This window comes from Antedon bifida, chromosome 7 (genome assembly GCF_963402885.1).
Source record: "Antedon bifida chromosome 7, ecAntBifi1.1, whole genome shotgun sequence".
Classification (NCBI taxonomy): domain Eukaryota; kingdom Metazoa; phylum Echinodermata; class Crinoidea; order Comatulida; family Antedonidae; genus Antedon; species Antedon bifida.
The window spans coordinates 9,698,617-9,715,669 of NC_136232.1; the positions used below are offsets into that span (position 1 = coordinate 9,698,617).

The window sequence follows — 17,053 nt, forward strand, 5'->3', positions numbered from 1 at the left end:
TAGGGGGTTACCCCGGTGTACTATTATTCACACAACCACTATCACACACAGACACTTATCATAACTCATCATGAGGGCCCCTTGATTGTCAGCATACGTAAGGTTGAATAAATAAATGAAAAATAAAGATATTCCAATAAATTGTCTTAGATACAATAGCAATTTATCCAATATTATTATTCTGTGAAGTACAGTTTCTTTGGCTATTTGTGAATAAGAACATTAATTAACATTTCAGTAGCAATGAAACCTAATTTCCTACTGCTAAAATATTATTTAAAATAATAATGATGAATATCTAATAATGTTATGTTCTTTTATTTAAAAAATGATATTATCATAATATTTTGTAGAAACTTAAGGTTGCAATGTATAACAACTTCACTACCTTGTACTGTATTATTTATTTAGTTATTCATCCCCTAGTGTAGCGGATTATTCTCGTTGTTACATCGTAATTCCTTACAAATTATACTGGATATAAATCAAACGTACCAAGATAGTCTGTGCTTCCGTAGCGTAAAGAGATATTAAATACAGATCAATTATAAATTATTGGCTTATTTACCAGATGTAAATTACTTTTGTGTGATTTCTTTTTAAACATAATTCTCTTTTTGTGATATTTTCATTGTTGCAAAAAAAAAGTTCTAGAAAAAGAGTAATAATTTATGTTTTAAAAAATATAGCAAGTAAATATATAGAAGTAAATAAACAAGCTCAACAGAAAATACGTGTTAGAATATGATGTCTTCTACAACGTGTCATTGTTGTTACTGACATTTTGCAAACATCATATTTAAAAAAGTTCTAGAAAAAGAGTATTAATTTATGTTTAAAAATATAGCATATAGAAGTAATTAAAAAAAGCAGAAAAATAGGTGTTAATATATGATGCCTCTACAACGTGTCATTGTTGTTACTGACATTTTGCAAACATCATATTAAAAAAAGTTCTAGAAAAAGAGTATTAATTTATGTTTAAAAATATAGCATATAGAAGTAATTAAAAAAAGCAGAAAAATAGGTGTTAATATATGATGCCTCTACAACATGTCATTGTTGTTACTGACATTTTGCAAACATCATATTAAAAAAAGTTCTAGAAAAAGAGTATTACTTTATGTTTAAAAATATAGCATATAGAAGTAATTAAAAAAAGCAGAAATATAGGTGTTAATATATGATGCCTCTACAACGTGTCATTGTTGTTACTGACATTTTGCAAACATCATATTAAAAAAAGTTAATTAAAGAAAAGTAGTAATAATTTAGCATACTTAGCATAGAAGTAAATAAAAAGGCTTAACAGAAAAATAGGTGTTAATATATGATGTCTTCTACATGTGAAAATTGAGTGAAACTGTTTAATATTTTTATCAGGTACAAAATCAATTGGCGTTCAGTACATCATCAGTCTGTACTGGGCTTCAGCGACTGGAGCGTCTGTAGGATACGGCGACATTCACGCAAACAATGTCAATGAGGTATTCTTCAAGTTTAATAATTTAACAGTTTTTATAGCAATATCAGTAACAAACAAATCCTAAATGTGACTGCAAACAAACATTTAGAAAGAATTTTAAATAAAAGTAAAGAAAGTGTAGTTTTGAGAAGTTGTTTTGCTTGGCTTCTTTTAAAATTCAATAGATGAATAGTTTGCTGAGGTACAAATTATTTTAAAAATAATTTTATGGTCTAGAGATATGATTTGAACGGCAAGCTTGTCATCTGGAGGTTGGAGGTTCAAGTCCCACCACCCAAAAATTACGAGTAAATGTATTAAATGTTGCAAGGTCAAACATCATTATTTTGTTTTTTTGTTGTTGCTTAGATGGTGCTAGCCTTATTGTCCATGATAATGGGTATTGTGTTCTTTGGCTACATCATTGCTAGCGTTGCTGCTAGCTTGGCCAATGCTGATGCTCAACGTGCCCGCTACCAAGAGAAATTAACAGCAGTTAAACGATACTTAAAAGTAAGATATATTTATCATAATTTTTTTATAATAATTTATTCATCAAATTTTATGAAAGATTTCAGAAAATGTCAATTGTTCTTTTAAAAAAAAGGTATCTTAAGAGGTGAACTAAAGCACTAGGCTATAAAGCTCTGTCTACACTATCACATTTTGTGTGACAAAAAATGTGCCTAAAATTGTGTCAATCAATCAATCAATCAAAATTAACATTTATTTCCAAATGGTGGCGTCACCAATAAAGCAAAAGCTTGTCTCTGGGACGCCAAAACAAAAAACTCTAAAGCAAACAAAACATATAAAAAAACACAGAAATGAAAATATGATGATGATGATGATGATGATGTCATATCACTACCATATTTACACATATCACTACCATATTTGGGCACATCACACTTTTTTTGTCAAAGTAGTTTGATAGTGCAGACAGAGCTTTAGTCAATAAATAACATGTGAAGTATGTAATATCCCATATCACATTCTTCTCCATTCTTGTAACATAAAAAGTTGATCTGTCATTAAACATGAACAAATCTCATAAGTGTCACTTGAATTATCACTTTGCTCTTAGGATCATCAAAGCAACAAGAACTTAGAACAGCGAGTCATCACGTACTACAACTACTTGTGGCTTCGTAATAAGGGCGTTGACCCCGACTCGCTATTCGATGGACTACCTCTTTCACTGAAGGCGGATGTCACTCTGAATTTATATCAAGAGATGATAAATAAGGTATGTATTGTAAATGTAAAAAAAAAAGTATTTTTATACTGTGTTAAACATTTATAGTCCTGTTTAAAGTGCTTTAAAGCTGAAGAAATATATGTAAGGTGATCATATAATAAAATAGACAAGTTCGGTGTGCTTTTTCTCATTATTGTCTGTTTTTCGTAAACCAGCAATGCATATTAAAACATAGACTTGCCCCAAGTCTGTATTTAATGTGTCTTTTTTATGTTAGTCCACCAGTCTGCATTTAAATTTAAGTATTATACGTATGAACCGCCACATGTGCCATTTATCTTATTAAGTCGAAACACAGTCTAGAACCTAGACTAATTAAAACTGACACAGCCCTTCAGGGTTACAGTCCAATATTGTTTGTTTACAGTTTTCACATTTTTACATCTTAATAATGTGTTTGAATACAAATCAAGTAAAGCTCTGTCTACACTATCAAACTAGTTTGATGTGATGTGCCCAAATATGATAGTGATATGCATAAATATGGTAGTAATATGACATCATCATGTCCATATATGGGCACATCACATTTTTTTGTCACATAAAGTTTGATAGTGTAAACAGGGCTTAAGATTAAGAACAGTTATTAGACAGTTATTAGACGGTTTTAGAGTTATGATTTAAAAATGCGGTTTATTGTTTCCTTTGTCTTGAATTGGTGTTACATTAAATAATAAAACGAACACACCTAAATCAATCGCCATTTTACAAATGTATGTTTACCTAACAAAATGTGATACATGACATCGATCGGCTCATTTGTTTCAGCAGTAAATCTCAATTTCTTATGCATTTATAATGACAACCAGAGCTCTCTTTTTCCTCAGAGCTACAGCAATCTGGTTTAATCAATTCTTTATGTGTTTTTTCATGATTGAATCCAGGCTGTCTAGTCTAACCTGAGGAAGATAAATCCACTAGAACTTAAGTCTCTGTTGGGGAAGAGTGGGGAAAGGAATTGGGAAGAGGATGACTGGGGGTAGGAGTGGGGAATGGGAAAAAGGGAGTGTTGAAGGAATGATAGGGGTATAAATGAAGGAAAGAAGGAAGGGAGGGGATGAGAGGAGGTGGGAAAGGAGAGACTCAGGTGTTTTACCAAAATGTAGTGTATGGTATGAAATATGTCTATTTACCACCAAAATAACAATGAATAAAGCTATTGGAAATTGTTTTCAATGCCTAAATAAAAAATAGAATAATTTATAAAACGGTGTTAGCGGTAATAGAAATAAAAGTGATATTAATAATACATCATGACATCCATCACAGTAAGGTAGAGAATGCAGTTACAAATAACCCATAGAATAATTACTTTGTCAGAAACATAGATTGGTTGCCATGACAATAAATGTAATTACAGAATCAGTGGTGTTCCTGTGTGTAACAGTCATTTGCACACCTTAAGAAAGTTGTTTTTAACAAGAGCAAGATATACGGTCACTCACTATCGGAATGACTTATTATTTTAGAACAATAATTAATCATAGCTATAATGGTTTGTTCTTTTGTCAAAGACTAGTTGCGTTCAGAACATTAGCGTTATTAATGCTTCCTTCTCTCGACAAATTCAGTTGTAGAAATCAAAGCAAAGATGAGAAAGTAAACAAAAATTAAAAATTTCATCCTGATTAAAATCCATCATGCTGTCAAGAATATTAGTAAGATTGTTTATTGGATCTCAACCTTGGAAATCAATTATATTTCAAAATGACTTCACATCGTACAATGTGAGAGATTTTTTTGATGTCGGTCGGTTAGGGTACCTTATTAATTACAGTATAAAATATGAAATTACCAAAGTATGAAGTGCTAAGTGGGTCAAGTTTAGGTCAGGTTTAACAGCGACTTAATGTATTGAGATGTTTTCATTGGTAAAGTTACTACAATCGTATTTCCATTGGCAAGGTTATATGACTATTCATACAAAATACATCACTGAGCATTAATAATAATAACTTGAAATATGCAGAAAGATGCTTGAAAATCAAAACATCTTTTTTTTTTGTATACTTAAATTCTTAATGCCTTTAAAAAAAAGTCTTTCGCAATTTCCACTTACAATTCCTTAATGAGGTTCTTTCAATTCGCATCATTTAAAATTATACTTCCCATTGTGACTCTAAATGTTAAACATATTGATTTTTTATTTTGTTGTTTTTAGTAAATTTGATTAAAATTATAGGTTAAATTTATAATATATTATATTTATTTATAGGTACCTCTGTTCCAAAACAAAGAAGTTGGTTTTCAGAAAATGTTGTCCATGTGTATGCGACCCGTTCTTTTCCTTAGTGGTGAATACGTAGTGAGAAAGTTTGACTTTGGAAAAGAAGTATGTATACACCTATTTTGTTTACTGTTTTGTATATTGTCAATTTTTTTTTTCTTATTTTATACGCATCCAACAACGAGCACAAACTCACCAATTATAGGATGGATTAACTATTTTATAATTTATCGTGTACTATAAACTAAGTATCATTTGAGGCTTAGGTGGTGAAGTTGAGTCGAGAGTTATAACGCTGGCACTAGGTCAGGATTGAATCCTTGACCTTGGAATTGGAAGGCAAGCATGATAACCACCAAACTACAGCTCTACTACAGCTCAATTTACAAATGACAGGAGAAGAGCAAGAGGATATTATAGAGCTCTAGAGCTTGTTTCCATAGGGGTCCCCTGTTTTGTAATAATAATAATAATATCCTGGATTTATATAGCGCCTAATGTTGTGAAACCTCTAAGCGCTGAAAATTATTATCCCAGTCATTTTTTCCTGATCAAACACCTATGGAAACATACTCCCAAAATGCAGCTAGTAATCAGCGCAAAGTTGTGTCTCCATTTACACACCTGGGTGGAGAAGAGACAAACGTAAGTAAAGTATCTTGTCTAAGGATACAAGCAATGAGGCGAGAGTTGGATTCGAACCTTGATCTCACGATCAGTAGTCGAACGTCCAACACACTGCGCCACACGCCCTCACTATCAATTCATTTTACTTTGTAGATGTTCTTCATCCATCGAGGTATTGTAGAAGTAGTGTCAGAAGATGGTTGTACTGTGTATGACACCATGGAGTCTGGTAGATACTTTGGTGAAATCAGTCTAGTATTTAGTTGCCCTAGAACAGCCTCTATTAGGTAATAATAATAATATTTATTCGACAAAAGTCCTTAAAAGTACGTTTTACATTTCATCTTGCCAGGAGCAAGTAATAGGCATGAGCCTATAGTAATAGCAATCTATGTTATTTATGAATTATTATAATAATATTTCTAGTCAAAATCAGTACCAAATAACTGGCCACTTACAGGATGGCAAATGCAGTGCACCTTGTTAAACTGAATTTTATATGACTACACTGTATTGGCTATGAGAATGATCCTGGTCTTGTAATGTGACAGCGGCAGGAATTGAACCCATTACTCTGGGATTGATAAGCCAGTATTTTAACCACTAATCTACTGTGTTAATATTACTGTATATGCACAGCCAGCAGTGGCAAAAACCTCAACTAACTAGGTTTTTGGAAAAAAAAAAAAAAATTCAAACAACTTTAGCAATTTGACATCTAAATACAGTATCATAAAATATATAAATGTTTATTTCCACAGAGCTCGAACAAATGTAGACATGTTTACCCTCAACAAAGGTAACTTAGACGCTGCTTTGACACACTATCCATCCATCAAAGAGTCGATCTATACGGTAGCGGAAGAACGTATCAATGCTGTACGCAAACGCAGCAACGCTAAGATCAGTCCGGTAATTATAGCATCAAATTATTTCATTAAAATCGTCAGTGAAACAATCAGGCAACACAAAAATTGAAACATGTACACAATTTTTGGAATTTGTTTGTGTACTTTTTTGTTTTCATGTCTGTTGTGTCACTGACGGCGTCTTAATTATTGTTTTAGGATTAAGTTCACTTGAAAAACGTTCGCTTTTTAGGAATCCTGTCTCTGCCTGGTTTTGTGTGTTGTTTTCTTGTTATTTGTCTACGTTTTTTTATATTGTATTTTTATGGAGACAAAATAAATGAAATGACAACGTGTATGTGAGAATACAAGTGTTTGCATTGTTCAAATGCTGTACTATCTTGTAGCTAAAGAAGCCAGAGGAAAAGGCGGCAGCAACACCGGAAGCAAAGAAGGATAAGAAGGATAAGCAAGCAAATGGGAAAGCAACTTCTGCAGGTAACTGAAATAAATCTTTGAACAAAATTATAGCCATTAAATCATCATTTTCAGTATTCATTAATAAAAATTATCGGGACACTGTAAAAGGTCTGTTTGTCACTAAATGCCAACTAAAGGCCGTCTCCCGATGAGACGACTTTTCAGGCGTCGGCGTACGATGCTGTCTGAGTTGCTCTTTATATGCTAATCCCTTTTCTGTACTGAGGAACTGGAGGACCAGTGTGTATACATCAGAACACCCTTCTTGATTGAGATCATCTCGGATGCGTTCAATTGATTAAATATAGATTTATTAATTTTCAAATTGGGCAAAAGTCGCTTTATATCTGTTGACACAAAAACAATTACCGTATACCCTTGAGTATAATCCCAATTCGGGTCTAATCCCGCCCCCTATTTTATGTTCAATTTCACAAACAGACATATCCCCGGGTATAGTCCCAGTCTTTACTTTTGGTCTTGATGTAGGCCTCTTTCTAGCCAGTTCAGATGAGTTTTTACAAGAAATGCTAATTATCAATCATTCATTTCCTGAAACAAGGTTTCCCTGGGTATAGTCTCACCACCCAAAGTCGGCCCAATTTTGTGTTCTAGGTTGGAAGATATACAGTATTTAATTTAAGACCTTCCTTTAAATATAGGTCCTACAATACTAGAAGAGACAAGCATTGAGATAGATGAAGTGCAAACTGTTAGTGGGCGCTGTTGTAGAAATCGCAACTATCTGCAGTGGTTTCTGGATTCAAATCGCTTTGTACTCAATCCCAACAGTATGTTTGTTGTTGGTTTGAAGAGAGTCACCAGTTTCCTTATATTTCTCACCACCTGGACAATATTGTATCAGGTAATGTATAAAATGACTTTTTTTCAATATTTTTTATGTTAAAGATGTATTGTCCACCAAAAACATGAAAAATAAATGTTCACAGAATCAAATTTTGAATAGGCCATTTTGCAGTTTTAATAAAGTTATTCACTTCTGTAAAAAAAAAACATCAACAAAAATAATTATTTCACTTATAGAAAGACAAAAACAGTTAATTTTAGCCAAAAATCCTTTACATTACATTTTTTTCCGATCTAGTTTTTGGTCAAAGTGAATAACTATTATGTGACATTAAAATGGCATATTTAAAAAGAATGTAAAAAAAATATTTTTTAGGACAATATATCTTTAAATAAAGCATGTTAAAGTCTTATTTTTTGTTTTTTTTGATTTATTGAAAGAACAGTAGAAGCCTGCCTCTACTAAATGTTGACTTATTAACAATATGTTATACTATGATTAAGTTTCTATTCTTGGTTGAAGATATGCAAGTAACCAAGTGAAAATTTGTAATCATTCATATTCTTTTGGGAGACTTTCCTTTCACGCAACACAGAACACGTTAGCTGACTGTAATTTGTTGTTTTATTAGGCAGCGATTTATACACCTGAGTACAGGCCTTTTGACAAATCACTCGTAATGATCTATTTTAGGGTGGCTGCCTTAATGGCAATTTATCATGTGAATTTATTGTTTAGCTGAGATTAAACATTGTGTTCAGTGAGTGGATATGAAATGAATGATAAATTGTACAATTCCCCTACTGACTATTACATTCGTACGATAGATATATTGAACATGGACTGTAAATAGGTATCTGTTAATGTTATTAATGTTGTGGCTCAGGTACTGTCACATGGACTCCCATTTTAAAATTCGACATATACAATTCTGTCCCTCACAATAATTATTTTCTGCTACTCATCTATTTCAAAATATATTCGACTAGAGAGCCGATTTAATTAAATACAGTTTTCTGTTAGTTTGAAGAAAATTGTCATGAAAACATTCATAGGTGAACATAAAAAACTAAAGCTATTTCTACACTATCAAACTTTATGTGACAAAAAAGGGTGATGTGCTTATATATGGACATGATGATGTCATATCACTACCATATTTGGGCATATCACTACCATATTTGAGCAAATCGCCACCATATTGGGTCATCAAAAATGACTAAACGCTTTAACTAAGATAGCGTGCCTGTTTATGTACTCCTGCACAAATTAGCATCGTTGTCGCTCTTTTGGGATAGCTTCATTTCACGCTACACAGCTTCTGTTAGGCTATAATTTACTATATCTTATTAGGTACCAATTTAATCTCATGAGTAGAACGTTAAAATTATGCTAGACCTAGTTTCGGTCAGTAATTATTGTAGTGAAGAACATTGTACTTTGTATATACTGTATTAGTTTAAAGGTGGTTTAGATGCTAGGTTACCAATCCCAGGGTCCAAATCCTATCAGATGCGAGGATTTTGTTCTCATGACAAAACAACTCCACTCCCAAAGACTTGTAATAAGACTTTGTCTGTGTATATGTATGTCTAAAGTTGTGATTATTTAAGGGGGAGGCTGCTTTATTAGCCACTAGCCTTAACAGCTTTGTGGCTATCTATATCCCAAAGGAGGGGGGTCTACTGTTCTGTAAAAGCCCATCTTCATTATTAACTTATCCTATCTATCTATCTATCTATATTATAAGAATTTATTCACTAAAGCTCTGTCTACACTATCAAACTAGTTTGACAAAAAAAGTGTGATGTGCCCAAATATGGTAGTGATATTCCCAAATATGGTAGTGATATATGTCCATATATTGGCACATCACATTTTTTGTCACATAAAGTTTTATAGTGTAGACAAGACCTAATATTATGATTTTGTGGAATTTATTTTCTAATGTTGTTTTTCTGCAGGCCTGCTTTCAGGTGCCAAGTAATTACATACTGGTATTCAGTTATGTTTCTGAGGCTGTATTTGTCTTTGAGGTAAAGTTTTTTATTAAATCATCATTCATTAAAGATGTATTGTCCCCCAAAAACATGAAAAATGAAGATTAATAAAATCAGACTTTGAATATGCCATTTTGTAGTTTTAACCAAGTGAATCACTTCTGTAGAAAAAAAACCCCTAAAAAATAATGTTTTCACTTATAAAATGACAAAATAAATGGTTAAATTCAACCAAAAACCCATTGGCTGGCAGCCAATTTGACTATTATTTGCTTTAAATTACAGATTTTTCAGGTAAATATATATTTTTTTTTCGATCCAATTTTTGCTCAAAATGAATAACTCTTATGTTACATTAAAATGGCATATTCAACAAAAAATGTGAAAACTAAAATATTTTTAGGGGAAAAATATCTTTAAGCTAACAATGTCTATAATTGTATCATTTAAAATAATAAGCTGTTGCTTGGCGGTTAAAGTGCTTGCCATCTAATCCCAAGGTCCAATCCTGACCTATAGTGCCAGGGTTGTTTAACTCTACCTTCTAAGCCTCAATTGAGACTTAGTTTAAGCACAACAAATTATAAAATAGTTTATCTATCCTGTAATTGACAAGTTAAAAAAAAAAAGTATTATAAAAAAATTGCTCGTCATTTATCATCTTTATCAAACTATCCATTTGACCTTTATAAAATTGTTGGGTCATGATAAAATGATCCTTACACTCACAGTGATGCCTTGTCAGTATGCCACTGGTGAAAGACACATTGTAGTATGTGCAGCCTAGCTTTGGGGTATTTGTAACATTAGGCATCGATGTTACATATGACATATATCTTGACAATGATCTTGTCTCTATTTGTCAAATGCAAAGGTTTCTTCAAATTTTTACTTCTTCATCCAAAATCTGATTCTTTGATTGTACAACTAAAGCTCTGTTTACACTATCAAATTTATGTGAGAAATAAATGTGATGTGGACATGATGATGTCATATCACTACCATATTTGGGCACATAAAGCAGCAGCGTGAAAAATGCTAGATTACCAAGAAATTATTCATTCCATTGCAATTAACAATATATTTAATTTTATAAAAACTTCACTGTGCTTTGACAAGAATATGTGTTGTAATTTATGTGGTCTTAATTTATTATATATTAGATTATTATTTTTTATATTAAATAATGTTTTTGAACACATTTAAAAAAAATATATATATATATGTTTATTACACAGATTTATGTAAAATTCCATGTAAGCTGTGCCAACGAATACGGAGATTTAGAGCGAGATTTTAATAAGGTGTACAAGTCGTATTTGAAAAAGAAAAGTGGTTTCATCTTAGACGTGGTCGCTGCTCTGCCCCTCGACATCCTTGCACTTGCCGGCGGGGACAACAAGCAGAAGTTTCTAGCATTGACTATTCTAAGACTGATCCATTTAGTGCGTCTCTACAGGCTCAGTGAATTCTTCAAATCCTGGGAGACTGAGCTTAATATCAAGTGAGGAGAGCTTTTGTTTACCTTTGTATATCTAACTTTATATTTTAATTATTAAGTAGTATCATACATATTTGATTGTATTTCCATACTGGTTTTAAGCTCTGTCTACACTATCAAACTAGTTGAAAAAGTGTGATGTGGCCATGATAGTGATAGACATGATCATGTCCATATATAGGTACGTCACATTTTTTTGTCACATAAAGTTTGATAGTGTAGACAGAGCTTTAAAGTTGACATTTTACATTTTTTCCCCCACCTCATAACCTTGGTGCTTCAGACAAATTACTAACTTCATGTTTATAAATTGTATGAGGATAAAGTTTTTAATAAAAAATAATAATAACCATTATTTAGTGTTCATTTTAAGATAACATCCCATTTATTTACACATTTTATAAACTAATACTATACTATATACTATCTTATTTGTTCTCTTTCAGTGTTTTCCATGTCCGTATGACCAAGTTCTTTGTAATTTTGGTGATTGTCATCCATTTCTTTGCCAGTCTCTGGTACCTATTAGCCTGTCCAAACAAAAAATGCAAAAAAGAGTCCTGGGCAGCGTACAATGGTATGTAGTCTCCGTCGCTCTGTCTACTCTATCAAACATTATATGACAAAACAAAATGTGATGTGCCCATATATGGACATGATGTCATATCACTACCATATTTGGGAATATCACTACCATATTTGGGCACATCACACTTTTTTTGTCAAACTAGTTTGATAGTGTGGACAGAGCTTTAAACATAATGACATGTATTGCTACAGTAATATAAATAATGAGTTTTTTCATTTTCCATTTTATTTATTCATGGTCGTCAAACACAATAAAATATAGTACATATTTTGAAATTATTTTCATTTGTTAAAGTTAAAAAGTTAAAAATTCACACTATACAAAAATGATGTTAAAATTTAACTAGGTTAAAATTCTGTAAAATACAGATAAAATACATAGCAAAATTGGTATGTGTAAAGGGTATTGCCTTTTGTAGGGACGTTTTTATAAAGAAATGACAATACAAAAAAACTACAATTTACCCCCAAATAAAGGTCCCCTTGATGGTAATGGAATAGTCCCCAGATGCCAAAGTATCCTTTGACATTTCTGATGATTTTCTTTCTGTTCTTTTGATGTGATGTAAAGTATGTTACAATTGGATACTACGATACGTGCTGTCTTTTATTTCACCTCAAGGGAAATGTCTGATGTGAAACTATTCTACTAAAACTGCTCATTATATTTCAATATTATTATAATATCTATCTATACCATGTAATAAGCAATATGATATACATTGTAGTATATTTTATGAATATTAAACATAAAAATATTAAATTCATAATGAGTTATGCACAGAATCGATATTAAAGATATTAATTTTACAATTACCATCAACTTTTACTTCATTGTTTAATTCTGCAGTGTTTTATATATTAATATTTCAAGTAGATGTAATTTATCTAAAGCTCTGTCTACACTATCAAACTTTATGTGACAAACAAATGTGATGTGCCCATATATGGACATGATGATGTCATATCACTACTATATTTTGGCATATCATTACCATATTTGAGCACATCACACTTTTTTTGTCAAACCAGTTTGATTGTGTAGACAAAGCCTAACAAAAGGTTTCTGTGAGTTAACACTACATATCAGCAGAAATTGAATTCCAAAGTAAAACTCCTTCATAACAATTTCAAAATTTGTCTAACATAATAGTATAGTTTCTTTTATTTTGCATTAAAATGAAGATATTTTGTTTTGTCATTAGGGTATTATTATGAGAACCCAGAAGATAAACCAAAAATGTATGAATTATATGTATACTGTGATTGTATATATTGGTGTGTAGCAACACTGACATCAACAGGGTATGGAGATATACATGCCTACAGTACTGTTGAAATGGGTAAGTTAAAATAAAAATATTAAGAGCATCTTTTAAATCTCTTTATTTTCCTTTTTTTTGACATTCTTTTTCTCGTTTTAGTATTTGTATTGTTCCCGATTTGAACACCAGCCTGTTTTGAGTCACCCTCATTAAAAGTTTAAATTTCATTCACATAATCAATTTGAATGAAAATGATCATTCAATGATGTTCATGCTACATCATCGTCAGACATCTATTTTGTGCCATTTATTCCTGTCGTGGGCCAGGTGTGTCTCTAGTGGGCCAGTGTAATTTAGTGCTGTTTTGAAGTTATCCTGTATCATTCTTGTCCATATTTTCTTTATCTAAATCTATTTGGGTCCCACACGTGACACAGTAAAACTAGTAAAAGTAAAAATATATTAGCTAAAACCAGTTTTGTATTTTGTATACAGTGTTTGCAAGCTTTGTGATGGTAGCAGGGCAGGTGCTGTTTGGCTCTATTCTGGGTAATATTGCCTCTACACTGGCAAATGCTGATTCTGGAAGAGTTAGCTATGAAGAGAAACTGGATGCCATCAAGGTAAACCACTATTTAATTTTCTTTAAAATTCTGTCAATATATATACAATCATTGTACAATCTTCACAAAATCATATGTAAAGATCTGTCTACACTATCAAACTAATTTGACAAAAACTGTGTGATGTGCCCAAATATGGTAGTGATATATATGGTAGTGATATGACATCATCATGTCCATATATGGGCACATCACATTTTTTTCTCACATAAAGTTTAATAGTGTAGACAAGCTTGTGATGAATAATTTATATATATACCCTTATTTTAAACTTTTTTAGAACCAAATGAAAGATCAGAAATTGTCAAGTAAACTTAGGAATCGTGTCATCAGCTACTTTGATTATCTATGGGCTCGTCACAAGTGAGTTTATTGTTTTATCTTGTCATTTCATTGTTTATGTTGTGTTGCTTCATACTATTGTAATTACTGTATAATATAGTAGAACATCTTAATACACTTTTCCTTGAATATTGGTAGGCCATAGTGTTAAAACAATGTTTTATCAAGGCAATCTAACAACAGGAAACTAAGCTCGCCTTGCCATGATAGAAACTTGTAACAGTCCTTTGATCTTATGTCTGGCTGCGACAAATATCAACAATACTGTACTATGTACATATTGTTCATGGCGTTCGGTGTATGTTAAAGGGCCGTAAAGGATCGTGTCGCAGCCACAGCTTGGCATCCTGTTGTTAGATTGCCTTGGTTGGATACTCCATCTCATCTAGTAGTCCCTCTTTTGTTTATTAACTAACTAAAGGAGATAGGCACCACTGTGAGATATGGCTTATGCCTGTGTATCATATCATGATGAGTACAACTGTATCTCATCTGCTACGCCCCTACAATCCTCTAGGTCATGTGACAACTAGAACTAGAAAGTGAATTAAACTTTCTCCTTATTGTTTTTATCTTTTGTTGTTTCTGTTTCAGTGGTGTTGATCAGTACACATTGTTTCACGATGCACAATACTGTTTGCAGACAGACATTGGATTTACCATTAATAAAGGCCTTTTAACTAAGGTAATTTTACAAATAAAAGATGCATTAAGAATACAGTATAGTAGTATAGTATACATTACCAAGTGTGAAAGTTTGAGGACAAGGGTAAAATGCTAAAATTATGTATTTATGTAATATGTAAAATTGTGTTAAAATTTATTATCTTGTTGTGTCGTTTTAACATATATTTTATAGAATTTTCGCAATATAAATTAATAAAATATTGTTTGTTTTTATTTCGAATCCATATCATACAAATTTTAGAAAAAAAGTTGATACATAAATAACAGTCGAATGAAAAAACAAAGGAGAAACATATGAAGATGAATAGATTCAGGAAAACCCAATTAATTCTAAAAAAAAAAGAATTAGTTTCCATTGGTGTCCAAAATAATTAATAATAATTATTGATTAATAATTATTTTTATCAATATACTAGCAGACAATTAAATAATTGCACATTAATACAATCTTCTATTCCACCCAGGAAATAAATAAATAATATTATATTAATGATATTTTAAACTCTATCTTTAGGTTGAGATATTTAAAATGGCTGAAGACAGCTTCCTTAGGGCGCTGAGCCTAATGTTGCGACCTGTTCTGTTCATGCCAAATGATTTCATAGTCAGACAGGGAGATGTTGGCGACGAAATGTACTTTATTTACCGTGGAACAGTAAGTAATGCCAAAAACATACAAATATGATGTTTATATTTCTAAAAGTAAGCTTGACAGTGATTGAACACCACATGCCCTGGTTCATTTATATGGATATTCTTTTTTTTTGACACACCTATTCAGGGACATCCCTAATAAGGAAACATTTTCCTGTGAAAAGAACAAGGCGATATATAATGTTTTAACCCTGATTTTGGGCAATCTTATTAGGGGGACACTTTGTGGGGTCCAAAAGTGTCCCCTTGATAGGGGTTCTACTGTACTCAGGAATATACCATATTAATATTTTAAACAATTCCTTACTTTTTAAACTGCAATGAAAGGTTATGTGTAAGAATCCATCAATCTGTGTCATAAAAAATGTACTTATATATTATACAATATTTGTGCAGGTTGAAATTATGGAAGAAAAGAACGAAAAGAAAGTATCAAAGCTATTATTGGAAGGAGACCATTTTGATGATATTAACTTACTCTACGATGTTCCACGGCGACGGTCTGTGCGGGCCCGCACTCATGTGGACCTCCACGCCCTCTCTTGCAAAGACCTTAAGTCGGTCCTGGAGCAGTTTACTTCGGTACGTATGATAATTCGTGATGTTGGACGGACAAAGTATTGGGACTATGCGACGAGCATTGGCGCTCAGGAACATTTCCCATCTCAAGAAACTACCGTTTAAATTGCAGACTGTTGATCCTATCCCGTTATTTATACGATTACAGTACTTATAATATAATACTGAAAATAGCACCGTTTTGGTTGTTGTGTTTTTGTCTGTTTATACTTACACTCTTAACAATTTTAAAATTTCTAGAATTTCTTTTGTATCATTATAGACATTGTTGTATTATCAGATGACTGAGTTTAAGTTGTTTGAATTTTAGAAAATTTTCTTGTTAATATAAATATCGAATTTTGTTCATTGCCTTAGAAGGCTGTTCAGGGTTTAGTGCAATTTTAATTAATTAATTAATTAATACTACTATTAATTATACTATTATGCAAATAAACAGTTTATCTGTAATAAGCTATAGTAATACAGTTTAATATTGAAATACAGCATGATTAAAAAAAAAATTACTTGTGATTGTAAAGAAATAAATATAGCAATTTAGTAAAATAATAGTGGAAATAAAACATGAATTATTAAGGTTATTATTATAAGCAAGATTAGTGATGATTTATTGTCTTGTGAATATTTAAAATCTCTTTACAAACACTATGTATATTTACTGGTTGTTATTGTTATTCAATTACTATATTCAAAAATTAATTCTTGTATCTGATATTTCAAGTGGTATTAACCTGCTTGTATTCCGTGCAATTTCACACATTGTATATAACTTGTATTTAACTTGTAATTTGGCAATAAACTTTTGACAGCAAGTTTGCTTTTGGAATATGTATATAGTGATAGATAGGGAGAGAATGTAAACATTTTGTGTACAGAAATTTTTTCAAAAATGGCAAACTTTCGACTTTTTATTTATTGGTAAAACTGGTTACTATACGTCTATAAGATGATGATAACGCAATATATGTGCATATATAGCAATATTATTGCATAATAGTAGTATTTTGAAAAGTGCATTTTTTGCCATTTTTTGAAAAAATCCATGTACTATAATGACAAAATTTCAATTTTTTTTTATATTTTTTGACATAAATGGTT

General features: G+C 31.6%; 1 protein-coding gene across 3 annotated transcripts in view; it reads left to right on the top strand.

The window, feature by feature from the left end:
- Positions 1-16,782, top strand: part of LOC144847944 (uncharacterized) — a 98,149-nt gene extending 81,367 nt beyond the window's left edge. For all 3 annotated transcript variants that reach the window (XM_078704547.1, XM_078704549.1, XM_078704548.1), the window contains 17 exons: positions 1,384-1,487; positions 1,835-1,978; positions 2,553-2,714; positions 4,942-5,058; positions 5,734-5,867; positions 6,342-6,492; positions 6,836-6,926; positions 7,571-7,773; positions 9,681-9,752; positions 10,955-11,220; positions 11,664-11,794; positions 13,011-13,148; positions 13,566-13,693; positions 13,974-14,056; positions 14,630-14,720; positions 15,237-15,377; positions 15,773-16,782. In XM_078704547.1, coding sequence (XP_078560673.1) covers positions 1,384-1,487; positions 1,835-1,978; positions 2,553-2,714; positions 4,942-5,058; positions 5,734-5,867; positions 6,342-6,492; positions 6,836-6,926; positions 7,571-7,773; positions 9,681-9,752; positions 10,955-11,220; positions 11,664-11,794; positions 13,011-13,148; positions 13,566-13,693; positions 13,974-14,056; positions 14,630-14,720; positions 15,237-15,377; positions 15,773-16,060 — 2,444 coding nt within the window. In that variant the 3' untranslated portion in view covers positions 16,061-16,782. The remainder of the gene's footprint in view (positions 1-1,383; positions 1,488-1,834; positions 1,979-2,552; positions 2,715-4,941; positions 5,059-5,733; positions 5,868-6,341; positions 6,493-6,835; positions 6,927-7,570; positions 7,774-9,680; positions 9,753-10,954; positions 11,221-11,663; positions 11,795-13,010; positions 13,149-13,565; positions 13,694-13,973; positions 14,057-14,629; positions 14,721-15,236; positions 15,378-15,772) is intronic.
- The last annotated feature ends 271 nt before the right edge of the window (positions 16,783-17,053 follow it).